Below are 22,317 nucleotides of genomic sequence, written 5' to 3'. Positions count from 1 at the left end.
AGTTTTTTTAATGAGTTTTAAGCACAGGGAAAAAATGAACATTTGAAAAATAAGTAATTTATACAAAAATTAACCATAAACAACCAAGAAAACTGACCTTGCATGAGTCGAGTTTTGGCATGAAGGAAGTGAGGAGGAACTGGGTGGAGAGGAGATTAGATTACAATTTTGAGGTAAAGTCCCTCTGCGCGATGCACGTCTGACTAAGAACAATGTACTGTACAGGGAGTGACTGAACATGTGCGTAAATCACCAGCGCATACTAACCGGAAGGGAAATGAAATAGAGCACAAAGAGCTCACAGCGAATGCACAGGGAGAGACTGAACATGTGCGGAAATCATAGGTGCGTACGAACCGGAAGGGAAACTGGTTTGTTCGTCACCCAAGTGTGAGGTTGTAAACAGATGCCGAAGTTTGGCGAACTTTTTGATCGTAACCCAATTTGTACATGTTCAGAGACGTTCGTGACCTGAGGTTCCACTGTATTTATATTCTTATTATATGTATGTATATATGTGTGTGTACAGTACACCCCCAAAATTCGCGGGGGTTACGTTCCTAGAGCACCCACGAATTGTGAAAAACCGCAAATTTTGGACGTGGTTAAAAAAAATGCCCATTTTCATAGTTTAAACCTTAAATATGCCCCCAAAACACTTTAATTTCAAGCTCAGCTTAATACATTACCTAAAAATAAAGAATGTAAAGGTAAACTTGTATACTGTACTGCTATGTCTCCCAGCACTAGAATGTAAAATACAGATGTTACCGCTATATGTACTGTAATTCATACAAGCACGTTTTCATTGCCAGAAGCCTTAGATGGTGCAGCTCGTTTTGGCGGCATCTTGGGGCTTTAACCCTTAAACTGCCACATACTTGGGGGTTAATGCATCCCTGGAAACCAAATACTTTTTTGCTGCACTTTAAGTAAATGTCACAATTAACAAAGAAAAAGTGAAATTTTAATGGAACACCTTTTTTTCATGCAAAGAGCTTCACAATTACTGCAACACTGATCATTTTACACACTGCTAATGAACTGTAAAAGCTATTTAAAAAAACTACTGGAACAATATGTACAACTGCGCTTGAACTGGCTGCACGCAAGCACACAGGTAAGCGCTGATGCTGGCCGTCTGCAATACTGCAGGGAGGTTGTCACGCTTGACATAGGAGATTGTAGATACAGGAACTTTATTTAAACACTTCAAACAAACATGTCTCGCTCAGAAGTAAAACAAGCTCAGTATGCAGTTAGTTATCGATTAAACAATAGACAAACATCATAGGGGAGCAGAGAATGTCTGGGGGAGGAGAGAGAAACAAAGCAATCAGCCAAAAAGGACAGGTGATGTACATGCTTTTAATTAAATGGAAAACACAAGAACACTCGGCTAGAGACGCATCACAGTCAATCAGCAGCAAGGAGAAATGAATAACGCTGTAGCGGTCTGGTGCCACTAAGATTCAATCGTCAAGAAAACTGTGATTTATTTATTTTTATGGTGGAGATTCCAGGGATGCAACCAGCCTTGACCCGACCAACATGCACTCAGAGAGACAAAAACAAAGCAAACCGCTAATCAAACAGCAAATAAAGAATGTAATGAAAACGAAATAAGAAAACAACGTTACCACCCCTGTTCCACTTATGGTGATTACACATTAAATACAACAAAGCACAAACAAAACGCACACAGTAAATCATGAAAAAGTTCATGAAAAAACGGCAACGGATGAAATGTAATGATGAAAATAGATAGTCCAGAGATCTGCACGTTGAATGGGAATGTAAAGATAGACCTACTGGTAGTTCCTGAAATGGTAAAGATGGGTGGACGGATTCAGGAGCACTACTTTCTTTGCAGGATAGCCATGAATCCACTTACATTCCTCATGTACACAGGCAGATGGCAGACAATCCAGACACACACATTGATCAAGGACAAAATGAATAAGTACAGGTAACCCAACAAAAGGCAGACAGACAGGAACTTGAAATACAAATTACAAAAACTTTTTTTTTTGCTTTTGGTCACCGGCCCCCTTTTTAAAAGCCGCACTGACACCCTTTGACCTCAACTGCCCCAGCACGCTCGGCAGAAGACCAATCATATCCACTGCAGGGACTACTGGGAGTTGCAGTTTCAAATTCTATTGGCTACTTTCACCATCCCGAGCCGTGGTAATCTCTACAGTACAGTATTGCCACAAAAAAGCCATAAAAATTGCAGAGGATATTTGCGGTTTCCACTAATAATTATTAGTTAGGTTCTAAGGAAAAATCCGTGAATGACTGAGGCCGCAAACTCTAAACCACGAATTTGCGGGGGTCTAATGTATATACAGTACATACTGTGTGTATGTATGTAAGTAATGTTCAGCTGTACCAGCACTGTTCCCCGAGGCACCCCACTTTTAACACCAATTAATTCTGCAAAGATTTCTCTCACCGTAACCTTTGTCCCAGTGTTTAGACCAATTTTCCAGCCACAAGTACACTGTGGTTTCAGTTACATTTTACAAGTTTGATTACTAACTTGTCATGTGGGACCTAATCAAAAGCTTTCTGAAAATCTGGATAAATAATATATACACCTCACCAGGTGTGTACTTGTATTAGCTCCTCATTGAATTCCAGTATATTGGTAAAATACATTCTCCCCTGCCTGAATTAATGCTGTTTACCAATACACTTGTTCTTGTCATGTGATGCTCCATCTTTGCTCAATAGTGATAAATTCTTGAACGTCAAATCAAATTCTTAAAGTCTGTGCTCTGTTTGCATAAATAAACGTCAGCTGTTTTTGATTACTGTTAAATTGACAGGGTATTTTTATTGCATTTTTTTTTGTATATTGTTTCTAAATTGTTAATAATTGGATGGGACGTCTGAGGACTAACAGTTTGGATATTAACATTGACTAAAATATGATAATTTTTTGCTATCAAAGAGGCACAGCTTGAGATGAACTATAATTCTGACCAATAACATTTCTGAACTAGTTATTGGGATATCTGATCATTTTTTTCCTACTTACCTAAATTTCTGCGTATCTTTGTCTTTTGACAGCTCATGGTTTAAATTATTGTGCTTTTGGCATTGGAATCTTATTCTTTGCTGTACAACTACATAGCTCTGTATTTTGGAGACCCAAATACATATAGTACATAACACAACATTACTAAACACATTTTAATCCAAGTCTGAGTTGCAGAGGCAACTGGAGCCTGTCCCAGCAGTACTGGGATCAAATCATAAACTAGTCATTAATGGAACATAAGCCCTCCACTGATACAAACTCATTCAGGGTCAATTACCTTACACACAATGTCTTTGGGATGTAGTAGTGGGGAAGTTAAACTTGAGTACCTGAAGGAAAATACACACAGGTATGTGGAAAAAGTGCAACTCCATGCAGATACTGACCAGGAACAGGAGGTGAACACTGGGTGTGGCATCTTTGAGTTGGCAGCATTAACCACTGTTCATCCATGCTCTGGATAAAAGCATAAAATACCCTCCAACTGCATTACATCTTTCTGACCAGATCAAGTACAAATGTAGCTCCTTTTATGGCCTTGTAATTTATTGTTCCAGTTGTTAAGGAACCATGATTTAGCTATGTGTTATACATATTTTGGAATTTGAAATACTGTAGTTGATTTTTTTTTTTCTAAAATAAATGTATATTTTTCAGAAAGCTTTCAACTTTTGCATTGTTATTTTGATTTGTTACTCTGTTTTGCAGAAGGCACACGCCGTATGGGAACCAGACTGATTACAGAATATTTGAGCTTAATAAACGTCTCCAAAACTGGACAGAGGTAGCTGCCTTTTCTAGTAATATAGTAGAAATGTGTTGAAATGGTTTCTATGTACTTTTAACCACTAGAACCATTGTTTTCTGATGATGGCTTTGCAGTTTAATACTTTATGCTTAGTGTTTCCTATATTTAAATCTACTTTGTAAAGTGGAACTGGAATGATTTAACATTTGGTTTTCTTCATTAACTTCTGAATTATCAAAGTATGTTCAGAAAAATGGATTAACAAATGCATATATATTAAGGTATTTCTAATTTAATTCATTTAAATTTGTTTTATTAATCTATTATATATGAGAAACATTCTTATAAATCAGGTATAAACTGTGTAAGCATAATTTGTTTGGATTTTTATACATTTCTTTGTTCATTTATCTTTAGAGTGACAACTCTTGTTCAAAAATGATTAACTTTAGGAAAACAATCAAATATGTATAATTTTATGGAAGGGTACAACTAGTAGAATTTTATTAGTGCATTCCAAATCACAGTAGATTTTATTAAGTAGCATTCTTCAACAGTTTTTTATTTTTTGTTGAGTGTGACTAGCAGGTACTTAATATGTTGTGTCATAATTTAGACTTTTTTATCATTATTGTGCTAAAGCTCACAGATCAACTTAACATAATCAAGGCTTGCATTGTATGTAAACCTGATAGTCTGAAATAACCTTTAAAATTAATTAAATAATAGTAATCATATTCAAGTGTATCATTTGCCTTGACACACTGGAGCTTGTTGCATCACTATAAAACACAAAAGACATTCTCTTTTGATAGATGTTTTTACTTTTTACTGTACTTTGTTAAACCATTTTCATTTTAAGTTTTGTGTACTAAGCTTGTACACTTACTTACATGAGGTGGAGTGCGCATTATTTATTTTTACTTGCCATTATCATAATGTTTTAGGTGCTTTTGTAAAAGGTGGATTGGATGGTGTCGATATCTTGATCATTTTACCAAATCATGAAAACAATACATTTAAAACTATCTTTAAATCAGTCAAAAAGTTATTTTAAAAATGTTTAAAGAAATACTGTAGCTCTAAATAGTACTGTATTACAGAGCAATCTAATTTTCTAAATTGCCTGGAAAGAGTTCAGTAGTGCCTCCTGGAGCATAACTGTTAATGATATTTGAGTGTTCTTGGGTCTTTACCACTGTTATCAGGGGAGCTTTATTTCAAGATTATGATCATTTTTATGTTCATTTCTGGGTGCATGCTATATGATGGTGACCAAATTTTGTATTTTTAACACTAGAATTCCTGAAGCCTATGAAAAAACTCGTAATCCCGGCCCACCTTAAATCCCTTCACACCTCTCCATCAACTAATAAGACTGCTCTGCAACACAACTCTGCACCCAAACTTTACACCGGCTGTTACAGACTTAAATCAAAGGCTTGTTCTTTTTGGGTGCATATACTGTCAGCACGACACTGTCAGATCTAAACACTAGCATGGCAAATTGCTCGCGTACTGAAGTGACTTTAGCTGTAGGTGGAAGCCCCTTTTTACTTATGGTGCCAAGCAGAGTGGCGTTGCAGTGCAGCAGTCTTTTAGCCAGCAAAAGCGCTGTGAAGAAGCTATCTGATGCTACGGTCATGCCTTTGTCTGCCTTTGTCTAGTCTGATAGCGGTCATGGGACATTGTATCTTTCATTGCCACTAGAACAAATAGTTCTGAGCAGGTGTCATCAACAGCGCTGCTCTTGTGAAAAGAATGGAGATAAATGCCATCAACTCAGAGAGGGAGAGGCAAGTTACCGTGTACCACGCGAACGTCATTAACAGAATAAAACTGAATAATAAAAAAACAAGCCTTAACTTTTACAAGTAGCCAAAAATTACACCGGGTGTTACAGACTCAAATCAAATGTATGTTTTTATTATATTGTAGAAATAATAATAGCGGCTTAGTACTCAAAACACGGAACGCCCGTTCTCTAACCTGGAACCTTTGGGTTATAAGGTAGCAGTTCTTGCCTCTGCACCATTCAAGAATCCGTGTAAACTTCCATTGACAGCCACATGTAAATCAAATGCTTTTTTTTTTCTTCTTTGGTTATATTCTTGAATAAAAGCGCATGTGTTTATTTAATATTTGGACTAAAGTCTTCACACATTATACACTTCACGTCATTATTATAATAACATGGAAATAGTTTCTGTGTTCAGCTTTTCTCACTTTTCTCACATTTCGTTTCATCCTACACTTACCCAGATCTTTGTAAACAAGGAACACACATGAAATGCATGTGTTCCAAATAATGATATACTGTATTATTTATGCTATACAACTCCAGATCTCACACGCATATTAGGAGCTTTGGCTTGAGCTGGGAGAACTTTTTGCCCAAGCTATACTCCGTGAAGGCGGGAAAATGGAATAGCAGACTGCTTGTGCAGATAGACGCAATTATAAAACAAAAAATGCTATTGGAGAGGTGCGAAATGCATTTAAGGTGGGCTGGGATTACAAGTTTTTTTTTTTTGTAGGCTTCAGGAATTCGAGTGTTAATACGCTCTTTATAGTTGCAGAAAAAAACCCTCCCATCAGGCAATAATAAATCATCCCAATTTGATAATCAATTAAAATGCTGTCCATATAAAAGTGAGGTCTGGCAGTATTCATAATTAGCAGGTTCACTTAATACAGTAGAATGAATAATGGGTTCAAAAGTAACACTTAAGTGTAGGGCAGCAGTAAGCAAGGTTGGTGTAGTGAATTGAAATATTTTAATAACAAGGGCTCGAATTTGATGATGTGGAGGGAGGACTTGGTAAGGCATGAAGAGGTCTCTCATTCAGTATATTAAGGCTTTAGACACCAGTGTAGCAGGGTTGTAATAACCATGCTTATTTGTAATTATTGTATCTTTTTCCTAAGTCATCAGTTGGAAAAACCCATACTCATTGACTCAGTTCAGCTAATTCACAATTTATCCTGACGTTTAAATTTAATCTCAAGGTTCTGTGTGCATGGAAGGTGACAACCAATGAGTGCCCACTCTGAAGTACAATGTATATAATACACCAACAAGATATAAGGAATGCATGTGTTTTGGACCTCCCGAAAACAGAAAAAGACGCTCATCTATCAGATATTTTGTGTTTTATGTACCACAACAGAATGGAAAAGAGAAAAAAAAAAGGCAGATTAAAGGGCAAGCTAATGATGCTTTGTAAGTGTGAAACTGTGCTCGAAATTCATCACAGATTTGGGTAATTAGACATGTCCAGAGATTTCTAATCTTGTAAATTGACATGCTTTAGCAACAAAATCAGTTGAAGCAGTTGTGAGGTTTCATATGCCATTCAGCTAGAAGTTGTGTAATGTGATATCAGCTTCACTGTTCTGAATTACAAACTCTGGACTTTTTTGGCACTTTTACAGAAACATATGGGCACATTTTTGCATTTTTAATTCACTCCTTTTCCACCTCATATTATGCGAGTACTCCTAAAAACACTGGGTCTTGATGTCACCACAAGTATTTTGTTAGCGTTGCTGTTACAGGTACAAATGGTTATTGGACTACATTGTATATCTGTTGGTGACAGTTTAACAATATTGCTCCAATGCTATTGAATATGTATGAGAAGTGTCAGTGATTATATACCAGTGTAAGAAGCTATGCTCTGTTTGTCTTTACAGTGGAATGCAAAAGTTTGGGCAACCTTGTTAATAGTCATTATTTTCCTGTAAAAATCGTTGGTTGTTACGATAAAAAATGTCAGTTAAATATATCATATAGGAGACACACACAGTGATATTTGAGAAATGAAATGAAGTTTATTGGATTTACAGAAAGTGTGCAATAATTGTTCAAACAAAATCAGGCAGGTGCATAAATTTGGGCACCACAAAAAAGAAATGAAATCACTATTTAGTAGATCCGCCTTTTGCAGAAATTACAGCCTCTAAACACTTCCTGTAGGTTCCAATGAGAGTCTGGATTGTGGTTGAAGGTATTTTGGACCATTCCTCTTTACAAAACATCTCTAGTTCATTCAGGTTTGATGGCTTCCGAGCATGGACAGCTCTCTTTAACTCACACCACAGATTTTCAATTATATTCAGGTCTGGGGACTGAGATGGCCATTCCAGAACGTTGTACTTGTTCCTCTGCATGAATGCCTTAGTGGATTTTGAGCAGTGTTTCAGGTCGTTGTCTTGTTGAAAGATCCAGCCCCGGCACAGCTTCAGCTTTGTCACTGATTCCTGGACATTGGTCTCCAGAATCTGCTGATACTGAGTGGAATCCATGCGTCCCTCAACTTTGACAAGATTCCCAGTCCCTGCACTGGCCACACAGCCCCACAACATGATGGAACCACCACCATATTTTACTGTAGGTAGCAGGTGTTTTTCTTGGAATGCTGTGTTCTTTTTCCTCCATGCATAACGCCCTTGTTATGCCCAAATAACTCAATTTTAGTTTCATCAGTCCACAGCACCTTATTCCAAAATGAAGCTGGCTTGTCCAAATGTGCTTGAGCATACCTCAAGCGGCTCTGTTTGTGCTGTGGGCGGAGAAAAGGCTTCCTCTGCATCACTCTCACATACAGCATCTCCTTATATAGTGCGCCGAATGGTTGCAACGATGCACAGTGACTCCATCTGCTGCAAGATGATGTTGTAGGTCTTTGGTGCTGGTCTGTGGGTTGACTCTGACTGTTCTCACCATTCGCTTCTGTCTATCCAAATCTTTCTTGGTCTGCCACTTTGAGCCTTAACTTGAACTGAGCCTGTGGTCTTCCATTTCCTCAATATGTTCCTAACTGTGGAAACAGACAGCTTAAATCTCTGGGACAGCTTTCTGTATCCTTCCCTAAACCATGATGGTGAACAATCTTTGTCTTCAGGTCATTTGAGAGTTGTTTTGTGACCCCCATGTTGCTACTCTTCAGAGAAAATTAAAGGAGGAGGGAAACTTACAATTGACCCCCTTAAATACTCTTTCTCATTATAGGATTCACCTGTGTATGTAGGTCAGGGGTCACTGAGCTTAACAAGCCAATTAGAGTTCCAATAATTAGTTCTAAAAGTTTTGGAATCGATAAAATGACAATGGTGCCCAAATTTTTGCACCTGCCTGATTTTGTTTGAACAATTATTGCACACTTTCTGTAAATCCAATAAACTTCATTTCACTTCTCAAATATCACTGTATGTGTCTCCTATATGATATATTTAACTGACATTTTTTATCGTAACAACCAACGATTTATACAGGAAAATAATGACTATTAACAAGGTTGCCCAAACTTTTGCATCCCACTGTATTTTTTAACAAGTTACATGGGTTAAAATAAAGAATAGAAATTCCTGACTTACACTAAACCACTTTCAAATTATTATGACTTACTGAGCTTTTTAGGCAATTTCTACCTGTACTTAACTAAATTCTATTGTGGACTTTTTGTCCTTTCTGACTATCCAAAGAAATATGAATTAAACTGTATTAAAGGTTAAGTTCAGTATTTTTCAAGTCAATGTTATTTCTTCACAAACGTATATACATGGTATGTTTTTATTTTGACATGGGACATTTTGAGCATGGACTATATAAATAAAATGTATTATTATTATTATTTTCTAGTGGCGTCCCATGCTGCATTAGCCTCCATTGTAAAATGTGAGTGCAGGCAAGATATTGTTTTAAACTTGTAGAAAACACTTAACTTTAGAACATAAATTTGCATGGCAAATGGATATATTCCATTTTTGTGAGGTAATAGTAAACAGAAATAACTTCAGCTTGAAAATTACTGAAGTTATCGTTTAAATTAATTTGATAATATAAGAACTACTGTATATTCATATTCCTTGGCCTGCTCTTCTGTCTGGTGATATCTTTTTTAGGTTGCTATTGCATAGTGTTACGTCTATCTGTCTGTCTTTCCAAATGAAAAGACTTGCCTTCCAGTGGGTGAGATGGAAGTACATTTGATTAGAATTTATACATAAAAATCCAGTGTGAGTTTGCTCAGCTGTTTTTTCAAATAGTATGCCACACCCATGTTAGAGATAATGTTAATCAAGAATGATTTTAGGATTTTTTTAACTAATAAAGCATTTTATTGCTTTTTGGACATACTTACTCCCTAACATAAAATATAAAAATTTGAAGTGGCTATTTCACCCCAAATCTGCTAGCCTAAATCAAGATTCGTAAATTAAAGGTTTACTTGTATGCTGCATTTCAAAAAAAAGTTTCACTTGAATCAACAGGCTGAGTAGAAGATGGAAATTTTACCTTAATCTTATTATAGGTTACCAGCAATGAAAATCTAATAGCTGTTGGGCTTGTCTACCCCAACTAAGCCTTAATGTGTTTCCATTTTACTTATGAAATGTTCGTTTATTTCACAAAAACAATATGCTGTTGTAATGGAAATAAGTCTCATCTGAGTTGGCTTCTAATGAAGTGTTTATACAGTGTATCCGGGAAGTATTCACAGCGCATCACTTTTTCCACATTTTGTTATGTTGCAGCCTTATTCCAAAATAGATTAAATTAATTTTTTTCCTCAGAATTCTACACACAACACCCCATAATGACAACGGCAAAAAAGTTTACTTGAGATTTTTGCAAATTTATTAAAAATAAATTTTTTTTTCATGTTGTCATTATGGGGTGTTGTGTGTAGAATTCTGAGGAAAAAAAATGAATTTAATCCATTGTAGAATAAGACCGTAATATAACAAAATGTGGATAAAGTGATGTGCTGTGAATACTTTCCGGATGCACACAATATTCTCATTGGATTACCAAAGTGGAATAAAATAACTACTTGCCTTTTTCTTGTGATAGAATAAAAGGTTTCATGCATCCTTGAAGTTGTTCTTACATTATTTAGGTTCTGCTCTTTAGTTACATGCAGAAATTACTTAAAAACAGTCTGCAACTGTTTTATGTCCCACCCCATTTCCCTGTGCCTTGTTTTTACTACAGGAATGTGACAATCTTTGGTGGGATGCCTTCACAACAGAATTTTTTGAAGATGATGCCATGCTAACCATCACATTCTGTCTGGAAGATGGGCCAAAAAGATACAGTATGATCCTGTCAATTTTTTATAAACTTGTTTATTTTTACGTAATGTACACTATGCTTTTACAATGTTTAGCTGCAAACAACTATTCAAGCATAGGTAATACAAAAAGTGCCCAAACAGACTATACCTCTCAGTCAACAGTCAACAGAGTGCTTGGCTCACCACTATATGTGGAACTTTAATGAAGATTCCTAGATATAAATGATACAGGTGATTAGTCCAAATATATCTGTACCTGAGTAGCAGCAGCAATCTGCTACTGAAAATGCTCATACAATAGGGAATGTACAGTTATTAGCTGAGGACATGAGATGAACAAGTACAGTTTCAAAGGAATTAGATTTAAAAAAAGAACATAGACTGCTAAATAAATAGTGGTAGTAAAGTGGTCATCACACAAGGCAGAAAGGATTAGAAAGAAATTTGTACTTAGTCAAAAAAATCTTAAAACATGTTAATTACACACTGTGCACAGAAGGAAAAAAGAAACTGGTAAAAAAGGTGATTCAATCTCTTTTTCCCATGTTTATTTGAGCATGTTCAAACTGTTTTGTTTTTATGTATGTCTGTCTCTATATAAACTGCTCAAAAAATGAAAGGAACACTTTGAAAACGCATCAGATCTCAATGGGGAAAAAAATCGTGCTGGATATCTATACTGATATGGACTGTGTCATGTGTTAGGAGCGAAAGGATGCCACATTTGATGGAAATGAAATTTATCAACCTACAGAGGGCTGAATTCAAAGACACCCTGAAAATCGAAGTGACCTAAGCAACCTTTCCTTTAAAGCTGTCTCATTCCTCTGGAGTGTTTCTGGATCGTACACAAACCAGGGCAGCCCTTCCCTGACAGCGCCCTGTGGTGGTTCCCAAAGACCCAGACACGGGTGTTTCTTTGCACTCCAAGCCTCCCTGCTGATATTCTAAAGTGATCCAGCCCTGATCAAGATAGTGCATAAACCCACAAACACTTTACAGACTATCCTTTTCAATGCCAAAAGCAAAAAATTGACTGCAAAGAAAAGAAACACAGTTTACAGCATTCCATGTAATGCAGCCTAGTGGTACACGTGGAACAAACATATAAAAGACTCACAACATGTATACAGGAATATTGCAATGCTATCAATAATATAATATTTATATTATTATAATTGTTTTCTTTTTTTTAATAAAACATTATGAAACAATAATCGTGTAATGATCAGGCTGGAGATGCAGAGGGCCATGTGCCTGGACACTGTGGTGTTATGGGTCCACAGCTCGTGGAGAAAAGGCCATTGATTTTAAATAAATAATCACCGCACCCGAGGCGGCTTCGTGAGGGGGCGTTGTTAGCAGCAGCGGGCAGTCGTCGATGTGGGCGCTTCTCACCGTGTGCACAGGTGAGGAACTGCCCACATTCGTGATTGCTCCCGTGGCTAATGCTGCAGCTGTGATGGCCCCTCACGTTTTTAAAAGAAGCGCAAGTCGGTTGGGGAGAAAGAGGAAAGAGAGAGAATCGATCGGAGAGAAAGGAAAGGAGAGGACGGAGGTTACAGGGAGCGTGGAAGCAAGCGGTGCAGGAGAGAGACGGACACGCGGAGCGTGTGGTGAGCACGCGATCGAGCTCTCGTGGGCAGCTGCGAGGAAGCTGGGTGTTAGGCCGACACCCAGGTGTTTGTGTAGATGTCGCTCCCGCTGAGTGATCTGGTAGCGGGAGTGACAAGGTGAAAGCGACGGGCCGCAGAGAGGCCATGAAAAAGGCAGCGGAAGTCGGGAGACTTGGTGATGGAATCCCCAACGTGGGCGACCTGGCCGTTGAGGGTAATCAAGTCTCGGGGACTGGGATGAGTGCCAGACCGAAGCCAGGGATCGGGAGGTCTCCAGTCTCGAGCGTGTGATGTAGGAGGGCAGCTGCAGAGAGCGTCTTGCCTGCTGCTAAGCCCGTACGGGATAAGCAGGTGAGACGCATACAGAAAATAGGCACCGGATTGTGTTAGTGTTTTAAGATTGATTCCATAAGAAGATTTAACCTCCGATTTTAAGGATTGTTTTTTCTATTGAGTTTTAACCCCCACGTGTTCTTTTAATGGATTATTTATTTTATTGAAGATCTGCACTATTTATTGGAACACTGTTTTTGATTTGATGGACAATTATAAATAAAAGCACTTTTGCACTTTTTGCCTTCCCCTTGCTCAGATGCTTAATTTGCCTCCATTGACTAGCTCACTCGGCAACATTATCGACGGTGTTGGGTTCATGTGCTTCCAATATCAAAGGGAGTGTGGAGCCTGAACCCACATCGTCACAGACACCTACTGAGCATTATACAAATAAAACAGAGAGAGAGAAGGAAGTCCTAGGAAAATTAGTGGAAAAAGCACAGGAGACTAGTTTGAATGTGGAAGGTGCTGTAACGGAAGCACTTGGCGCTGGTGACAGTCACAGAGCACTGGAGTCGCACAGGCGGCTTTGGCAAAAGTGCAGACAAGAAGGAACAGCATGAGTGAACAGAGGGGAGTAACAGCAACAGTGAAATAGTGGCATGCTTCTGGGCCATAAAACTGAAGCAGAAGACAGTATAGAGGGTTTAGAGTCGTTTTGAGTGCAAATAAATTTAAGTCAGTCACAGAGATGCTTTTATATCGCCTTCTCCAGGTAGTCCCATCCTTCTCGGACAGGTTCCAGGGGTATCGCACTGTTATTTCCACAGCACACCAGTTGACCAACACTTGTTTAGAGTACAATTATGAAACTGTTGATGGCAATGAACAATTGAGGATAATATTTGCAGAATTTTAACACAGGTTTTAATGTATGCCCATTTAAGAGATGGTTATTCTTTCAGTTAATTCAGTCTTTAGCAGTACATTCAAAGTCAACAGCTGTTTTGATCGTTTAATTTTTACTTTGACACATCTGTGACTCATATGATACAGCAATTTGATAATTAATACTTTGGCCTCTTTACTTTTTGCCTTCTTTTTATCTTACCTTTTAGGAAGGCATTCAAATTCAGGTTGAACTTGCTCAAGTAATATTTTGTTAAAAATTCAAGCTTAAGGTTGTTGTTTAAGTTAAAACTATTCAATTTTTTAAATTTCCTTTGTGTTGAATCTACATTATATTTGTGATTCAGTGTGTATTTACTTCATGATTTATGTATTATTTTGTAATTACATTTTGTTTAACATGTTAGATGCAGTATATCTTGATTAAATACATTTATGCGATTTTCTTTTTTTGTTTCCCAGTCATTTATATTTATATTTATTTATATTAATATATTATTTATATACATATACAGTATATGTATCTGTGAGAAATTCCTCCACTTGTTCCGTAACACAATTAATTAAAGATCTAAACAATTCAACTAACATAAATACATCATCTGTTTACATCTTTCCCTGCTTTCCCAAACCATCCAGCTCCTTCTCTTAAGTTCTCACCAGTCACATCTGCTTTTGTTAATGACCTGCTTTGTAAGATGAGGCCGACTTCTTGTGTACTGGACCCCATCCCCAGCACACTACTTAAATCCTGCCTTCATGCCATAATCCTGACTATTACAACAATAATAAACTCATCCCTTGACACTGGCTTTGTGCCACTCACTTTTAAAATCGCTTCTATAACCCCAATGTTAATAAAGTCTGGTCTTAATGCTGACAATCTTAACCATTTTCGGCCTATTTAACACTTACCTTTTCAGTCAAAAGTTCTTGAGCGTGTTGTAGCCTCCCAACTCACCAATTACTTAACCTCTAATAATTTGATGGAACCCTTTCAGCCTGGTTTCAGGGCGCAGCACAGCTGTGAAACTGCTCTGCTACTCGTAACCAATGATTTGCTTATGGCAGCAGACTCTGGACAAACTAGCATATTAATTCTTTTAGACCTCAGTGCAGCATTTGACACTGTCAGACATGACATTCTACTGTCCAGAATGGAAAACATGCTGGTTATCTCTTACACTGCCCTCAAGTGGTTCAAGTCCTATGTGACTGATAGGCAAGAGTTTGTTAGTCTTGGTAACAACAGATCCAGCTTAGTGCCAGTCACACAAGGAGTTCCTCAGGGCTCTGTCCTTGGCCCTCTTCTCTTACATACTTATATGCTTCCCCTTGGCCATATTATTCGTAGTTTTGGACTGGGTTATAATTTTTATGCAGACGATACTCCGCTCTATTTCAATGTTAAAAGTGGAACTTTATCAGAGCTTTCTCAGCTCACAACCTGCCTTAGTGAAATTAAAACCTGGATGGAGCAGAACTTTTTATAATTAAATTGCAACAAAACTGAACTCCTGCAAATTGGGACTAAAGTGCAACTTAATAAAATGAGCTCCTTCCCAGTCCATCTTGGCGGTGATCTCATCAGACCTGCCTCTACAGCGAAGAATCTTGGTGTCATTTTGATTACTCCCTTTCTTATTCCGCCCACATAAATCACATTAAGAAACTTTCTTACTTTCACCTCCGTAACATATCCCGTGTTCGCTCCTTCCTCTCCTTTTCTAATGCTGCGAAACTTGTCCATGCTTTTATCACATCCCACATCGATTATTGTAATTCCTTACTGGCAGGTGCCCCTTCTAATCTTATATCACAGCTCCAGCTTATTCAAAACTCTGCTGCAAGAGTCCTTACTCGAACCGGCAACAGTGAACACATCACACCCATCCTGCTCTGCCTTCACTGGCTCCCCGTGTCTTACAGAATCGAATATAAAATTCTACTAATAACCTACAAAGCCTTAAACAACCTTGCACCAAACTACATCAGTGACCTTCTCCATCACTATGTGCCTCTCCACCCACTAATGTCCTCTGATTCTGGCAATCTTGTTGTGTCCCACACTAATCTACACTCCATGGGTGACAGGGCCTTCAGCTGTATAGCGCCCAGACTCTGGAATGACCTACTGAAATTAATCAGGTCAGCTGACTCCATGAATTCTTTTAAAAAACAACTCAAAACTCATCTGTTCAGGAAGGCTTTCAGCTCTATCTGACTTTATTACCCTTCTCTCAGTTTACCTTTATGTCAAGATGCTCATGTAACCTCTGTGTGTGTGTGCTAGACCATCAATTATGTTGTCTGTTAGGCTTTTTCTCTGAATTTACTATCTTACTCTCATTTATTTGTTTATCTGGTTTAGTACAATGCTATATACCAGTGTTTCCCAAACTCGGCCCTGGGGACCCCTTGTGGCTGCAGGTTTTTGTTCCAACCAGCTTCTGTTTTTAATTGAACTCCTGGGCTAATTAAGTGAACTGATATTTCCCAAGTTCTGTGTTTTGGGAACAATACAGAAATTAGAAAACTAAGTTTGCTAAAAAAATAATATTAAAATGTACCAAGCAGTTATATAGGAATAATGTTTTTTTTCTTTTTAACAGTATTTTCATCTTGATTTTGATTTTACTTTTCAAGGTGTTCTAATTGTTTAATTAATCCATCATTTACTAATTAGTGGGTCTGACGCTAAAGTAGTTACAGCCTTTGATTATTAAGTGCTGTTTGCCTGGGTGTCTGATCTGCTTGTTTTAAATTGTCATTATTAAGATACAACGAAGGGGGAAAAACTGCACAGAGAAAGGGCAAAGTATAATGAAATAAACAAAACAGAGTTAAGCATTTAAATCTATAGCAAAAGAAAAAATACTTATAAATGTCTTATAAATGTAAAATCATACTGCTATGCTTTTCTGAATGTTGAATAAAAGAAAAAATAATACCAACTAATTAAATGATCTCAGTGTTATCAGGTGTTGTCACTGATTATGAATCTGGTTGGAACAAAAACCTGCAGCCACAGGGGGTCCCTAGGACCGAGTTTGGGAAACACTGCTATATACTGTATACCCTGCCGTTCTTTCTTAAACTCTTTGAAGTGCAATAAGACTATTTTCTTCAGCTGGAGGGCACGTCTTCCCCGTGATCCCCCCCCCCAGCCTCAACTCAGTCCAAGTAAGCACAGACTAATCAAACCAACACACGCCCTTCTGGCACCACCACTCCTCCCTTGAAGCTTTGTCCTCTCCTCCCGACTCTGGCCACTGAGTGGTGGTGGCTGGCCCCTTTTATAGCCAGCCCGGAAGCATTCCAGATGCTTGACCACCTGGTTCCAATTGAACTTCCGGGTGGGGCTGAAGAGTTGTCCAGCTGGGCTGTGGAATCCATGCAGCACCCCCTGACGGCTACTAAGGACTCCATCTCCCATGGAGCTCTGTGGGATTTTGAGGCATCACTGCCGGCCAGAGAGGCTGCCACCAAGCATCCCAGGGGAGGTATTGAGTTGCCCGTGGTTGCTCCCCCGTAACATATGCAGCAGGGGCGTCCTGGCCAGGCATGAGACACGGCCACCCGCCACAATATATATATATACACACTGACCGCCATACTGAATTTGTTGACGGTTATTAAAAAAATGTCTTTGTTATTGCCCCATCCTCATTTTGGGTTTGTCCTTAGGCTTAATATGTCCTGACATGTGTTTTATGCATATTTTTACATACATATATCAAAACGAAAACATTCCATATCTGGCCAATGGAACTTAAAAAAACACAGCCTTGGAAAAGAAGAAAATTGCTTACCTGTAACTTAACGAAAACGCGTGTCTTTGTTTCTTTGTTATTCACGTTATCTATATGTTTATAATTTTGATGAACAGCATGTCAACCAGCAGCCTGCAAAATCCCTGTGGAAAAATCAGAAGAAAAAGTGCTTGTTTGTTAAACCACTAAACTATATCCTCCTTTTTACTTCACAGCAATTGGCCGGACGTTGATTCCTCGCTATTTTCGCAGTATCTTTGAGGGGGGAGCCACAGAACTCTATTATGTCTTAAAACACCCTAAGGAGTCTTTTCACAATAATTTTGTGTCTCTGGATTGTGATCAGTGTACGATGGTTACACAAAATGGAAAACCCATGTTCACACAGGTATTTATTTTCACTGTGTACTGTTTTCTGCTTGGCTCTGCAACTGCTAAAACTGCTTATTTATTTAAATTGAGCTTACTGGGATTAAGCAGTAGATTGAAGTTGATTCTGATTTTCACAGAAGAAACTAATGACATTTATTATGTTTGGCTTTAATTTTTCATTTTCTTGTAGCTTTGTTCACATTTCTGATGCAACTTTTGAGCATTAAGTATTAGCAGTTCTTATATACATTTAAAATTGTTTGTGTCTGGTGTGGAAATATTTATTATTGTTAAAATTTCCGTGTTGCTTATTCATTTAAATGGTGACCATGAATTTACTGAATATTATCAAATTATTTATGCTTTCCATTGTCCATTATATTTTATTATTTTAACATTATATTGTTAAAATTATGCTTTTACAAATGTCATTTGGAATTTTGTGGAAATTAAATCTATCCAACGAAAAGAATGTTTAATCTCTTTATTTGCTGATTACCTTTCATCATTTTACACATTTGACTTTACTGCTGTTCTTTTAGCACGATTTTTTCCTCTGTTTCCAGGTATGCGTAGAAGGCAGATTATATTTGGAATTTATGTTTGATGACATGATGAGGATAAAGACGTGGCATTTTAGCATACGACAGCACCGAGAACTTATTCCTCGCAGTATCCTGGCCATGCATGTGAGTTTATTTTATATTGACTTTCTCCTGCATCATACATGATGCTCTGACTTTACTATGTAATGCTAGGGAATTGCCTAACAATTTAATATTGCTGATTAAAATAATTTTGTTGATGTTAATTAAATTCAGAAAAGCGTAATGTTTAATTATAGCATTAAGTGATATTTTTTAAAATACACTAGAAAAGTTTATTGCTGTATTTTGCTTTCTCATAGGCTCAAGATCCACAAATGTTAGATCAACTTTCAAAAAATATTACAAGATGTGGCCTCTCAAATTCCACACTTAACTACCTCCGAGTAAGTAAAAAATGTGGTCATATTTTTTTTATATTACGTTTGTTTCACTGGAAACAAACATATCAGTTTATTACATTATTTTTTGAATTCTGTAACTGTACCTATTATGATTTGAGTTGAAGAACTGGTGCACTTTAAAACTTAATAATATATTATGCATTTTGAATGTGTGCCTACACCTGAAATCATTAACAGACTAAAGGCGAACAGCATTATATAGGGTGTGTTAAATAATTCATTAAGTGTATGCTTCATATATAGCCTACTGACCGGAAGATCAAAAAAGATAAAAGGGAGAAAGTTATCAAAGATTAAATCCAATAAGGTCTGTATCAGAATACTGAAGAAATAAAGTAAATTTATTGATCTTGATTTTGAAATTGATAGTTATGTTTAAAGATTTGTAACTGGTAGGGACACTTGTTGGAAAATTCATGATAAAGGACATAAAGAAATTGAAGTAGTTATTTAGAATCCTGGGTACAGTGCTCAAATGTACTTTGAGTCATTTGACAAATATAGTCTTAAATTTGGAATGTTTTATGCACCCATGCATTACCAGAATTCAGGGAAACTTGGTCCATGTCCATGATTGTAGTTGAATTTGAAAGAAGTTGTAGTTCAGTTGGTTAAATGACCCAGATATGGTACATGTGGACATTAAAGAGAAGTGGATCAAGCAAAGGCTTATAGACACAATGTTCGAAGGATATGAAAAACCACCAGGACAAACATTTACTCCAGTAGTGAAGAAAAGAATGAGCACTTATGGCTGACTTGCATTTTGGACAAAATAATTTTTAGCGCAGAGCATTTCACTAATACTTAAAACATTTCTTGTCGTGTTCTGGTAGTTGAGTAGGATAAATATGCTGAAAAATGACTCTTTTTCATTGTTTCCATTACAGAAGGTTATAATGGTATAGACTTTTATGAGCATGTGTAATTGTTCAGGTAGAGACACTGTATGGTTATATTCATAGCTCTTTTTGATTTTTTTGTTGTTTTTTTTATGGCAGGACACAAATAAGCTTGTATTTAGTTTGATAAAATAAAACTTGGCTGTAGATTTTAGTAGAGATTTTTTGTCATCTTAAATTATTCATTTTTTATTAATCCAAAAAGTATACAGTTACTCCCAAGTGGTTTTTATTTCCCCCACACATTAGTATGCATTGCTGCTTGTTTGCTTATTGTCCCTCAAATATTTTTAATAATAAATGACATGCTAACTGACATGCTGTTGCTTTGTTTGCAAGCAAAGTTGCTAAGACAAGGTATGTGATACCTTAAGAGCTCTGACCCATAATACTGCGCTGTCATTTTGCTCTGGTTGCAATGTGTGTACCATAACTCAGCTAGCACACCATTGTCATTAACTATACTACTTTCCTCTTGTCCGTCCTGCTTAAATTTTTGCTGTTCTGTTTATTCTACATCATCTACAAATTGTTACCACACTACCTGAGGAGTCTTAAGTGTCAAATTCACCTCTAAATATCATTAGTCTAATATCTCACTGCACAGATTTGCCGCTAAAATTAAATGCCATCTTTGATGTTTGAGGTATGTACTCTGCTAATATAGTACAAAACCATAAAAAGTTTTAAAACCATTATGAAGATACACTATACAGTACACCCCCAAAATTTGTGGGGGTTACGTTCCTAGAGCACCCGCAAATTTTGGATGTGGTTAAAAAAAATGTATTTTTATAGTTTATGCCCCCAAAACACTTGAATTTCAAAATCAACTTAATGCAATGCCTAAACAATGTACGTAACGATAAACCTGTATACTGTACTGCTATGTCTTCCGCGGTGCTAGAATGTAAAATACCGATGTTCCCGCTATATGTACTGTAGTCCATGCAAGCACGTTTTCATTGACAGAAGCCTTAGAAGGTGCAGGGCATTTTGACTGCATCTTGGGGCTTTAACCCTTAAACTGCCACATACTTAGGGGTTAATGCATCCCTGGACGGGAAATACTTTTTTGCTGCACTTTAAGTAAATGTCACAATTCATAAAAAAAGTGAAATTTTAAGAGAACACATTTATTTTCCATGCAAAGAGCATCACAATTACTGCAACTCTGATCATTTTACACACTTCTAATGAACTGTAAAAACTATTTAAAAAAACTACTGGAACAATATATACAAAGTGCAACTGACGCCATGGATGAAATTAAGTAAATCATGAGCCAACTGTGCTTAAACTGGCAGCATGCAAACACACAGAGGTAAACGCAGACACTGTTTCAATCCCAGAAACAGTGAGGCTGCAGTGTTCCACGCTTGGGTCACAGAATTGCAAAGAAACACAGGAGGATGTAGAGAGAGGAACTTTATTGAAACACTTCAAACAAACAAATATGTCTCTTTCAGAAGTAAAACAAGCTCAGTATGCAGTTGGTTATCTATTAAAGAATACACAAACATCATAGGGGAGCACAACCCCCAACAGGAGCAGAGGATGTCTGGGAGAGGAGAGAGAAGCAAAGCAATCAGACAAAAAGGACAGGTGCTATTCAGGCTTTTAAGTCAGCTCCTGCGTGCTAGCAAATGGCACTGGGAAACAACTATAGTGATCCCTCCTCGATCACGGGGGTTGCTTTCCAGAACTCCCCGCGAAAGGTGGAAATCCGCGAAGTAAAAACCATATGTTCATATGGTTATTTTTATATATTTTAAGCCCTTATAAACTCTCCCACACTGTTAACATTATTAGAGCACTTTAGACAAGAAATAACACCCTTTAGTCAAAAGTTTAAACTGTGCTCCATGACAAGACAGAGATGACAGTTCTTTCTCACAATTAAAAGAATGCAAACATATCTTCTCTTCAAAGGAGCGCCGTCAGGAGCAGAGAATGTCAGAGAGAGAGAGCGAGATAAAAGCAAACAATCAAAAAATCAATACGTGCTTTTAAGTATGCCAAAGCACCGCGATAAACCGGCATTTTGTAGAGGAGCGTCTGTATCCTCTAGGCAAACAGCCTCTGTGCAAACAGCCCCTCTGCTCACACCCCCTCCGTCAGGCACAGAGAATGTCAGAGAGGGTGAGAGAGAGAGAAAAGCAAACAATCAAGCACCGAGCGGGAAGCATATCTTATATCATTGAGGAGTTTTAGTTAATATGTAAAACATGCTCTGATTGAGTAGCTTCTAAGCCATCCGCCAATAGCGTCCCTTGTATGAAATCAACTGGGCAAACAAACTGAGGAAGCATGTACCATAAATTAAAAGACCCATTGTCCTCAGAAATCCGCGAACCAGCGAAAAATCCGTGATATATATTTAGATATGCTTACATTTAAAATCCGCGATAGAGTGAAGCCGTGAAAGTTGAAGCGCGATATAGCGAGGGATTACTGTATATTTAAGTCCTTATAAACTCTCCCACACTCTTATAAACATTTCCTGCACAGTTATATAGCATAAACCTTTTGTATTTTCTTAGATATTAGGTAAGATTCTTTGAAATCATGTATGTAAACA

At 37.5% G+C, this 22,317-nt stretch overlaps 1 protein-coding gene across 6 annotated transcripts in view; it reads left to right on the top strand.

Annotated features, from left to right (window-relative positions):
• ldb1a (LIM domain binding 1a) overlaps window positions 1-22,317 on the top strand; it is a 165,583-nt gene that overhangs the window by 107,241 nt on the left and 36,025 nt on the right. For all 6 annotated transcript variants that reach the window (XM_039775219.1, XM_039775212.1, XM_039775196.1 and 3 more), the window contains exons 4-8: window positions 3,758-3,833; window positions 10,798-10,900; window positions 17,669-17,841; window positions 18,392-18,514; window positions 18,733-18,816. In XM_039775219.1, the coding sequence (XP_039631153.1) occupies window positions 3,758-3,833; window positions 10,798-10,900; window positions 17,669-17,841; window positions 18,392-18,514; window positions 18,733-18,816 (559 nt within the window). The remainder of the gene's footprint in view (window positions 1-3,757; window positions 3,834-10,797; window positions 10,901-17,668; window positions 17,842-18,391; window positions 18,515-18,732; window positions 18,817-22,317) is intronic.

Source organism: Polypterus senegalus, chromosome 1, assembly GCF_016835505.1.
Source record: "Polypterus senegalus isolate Bchr_013 chromosome 1, ASM1683550v1, whole genome shotgun sequence".
Taxonomy (NCBI): Eukaryota; Metazoa; Chordata; class Cladistia; order Polypteriformes; family Polypteridae; genus Polypterus; species Polypterus senegalus.
Note: the sequence above shows the minus strand (reverse complement) of the source record. Positions and strands in the feature narration are given on the sequence as shown.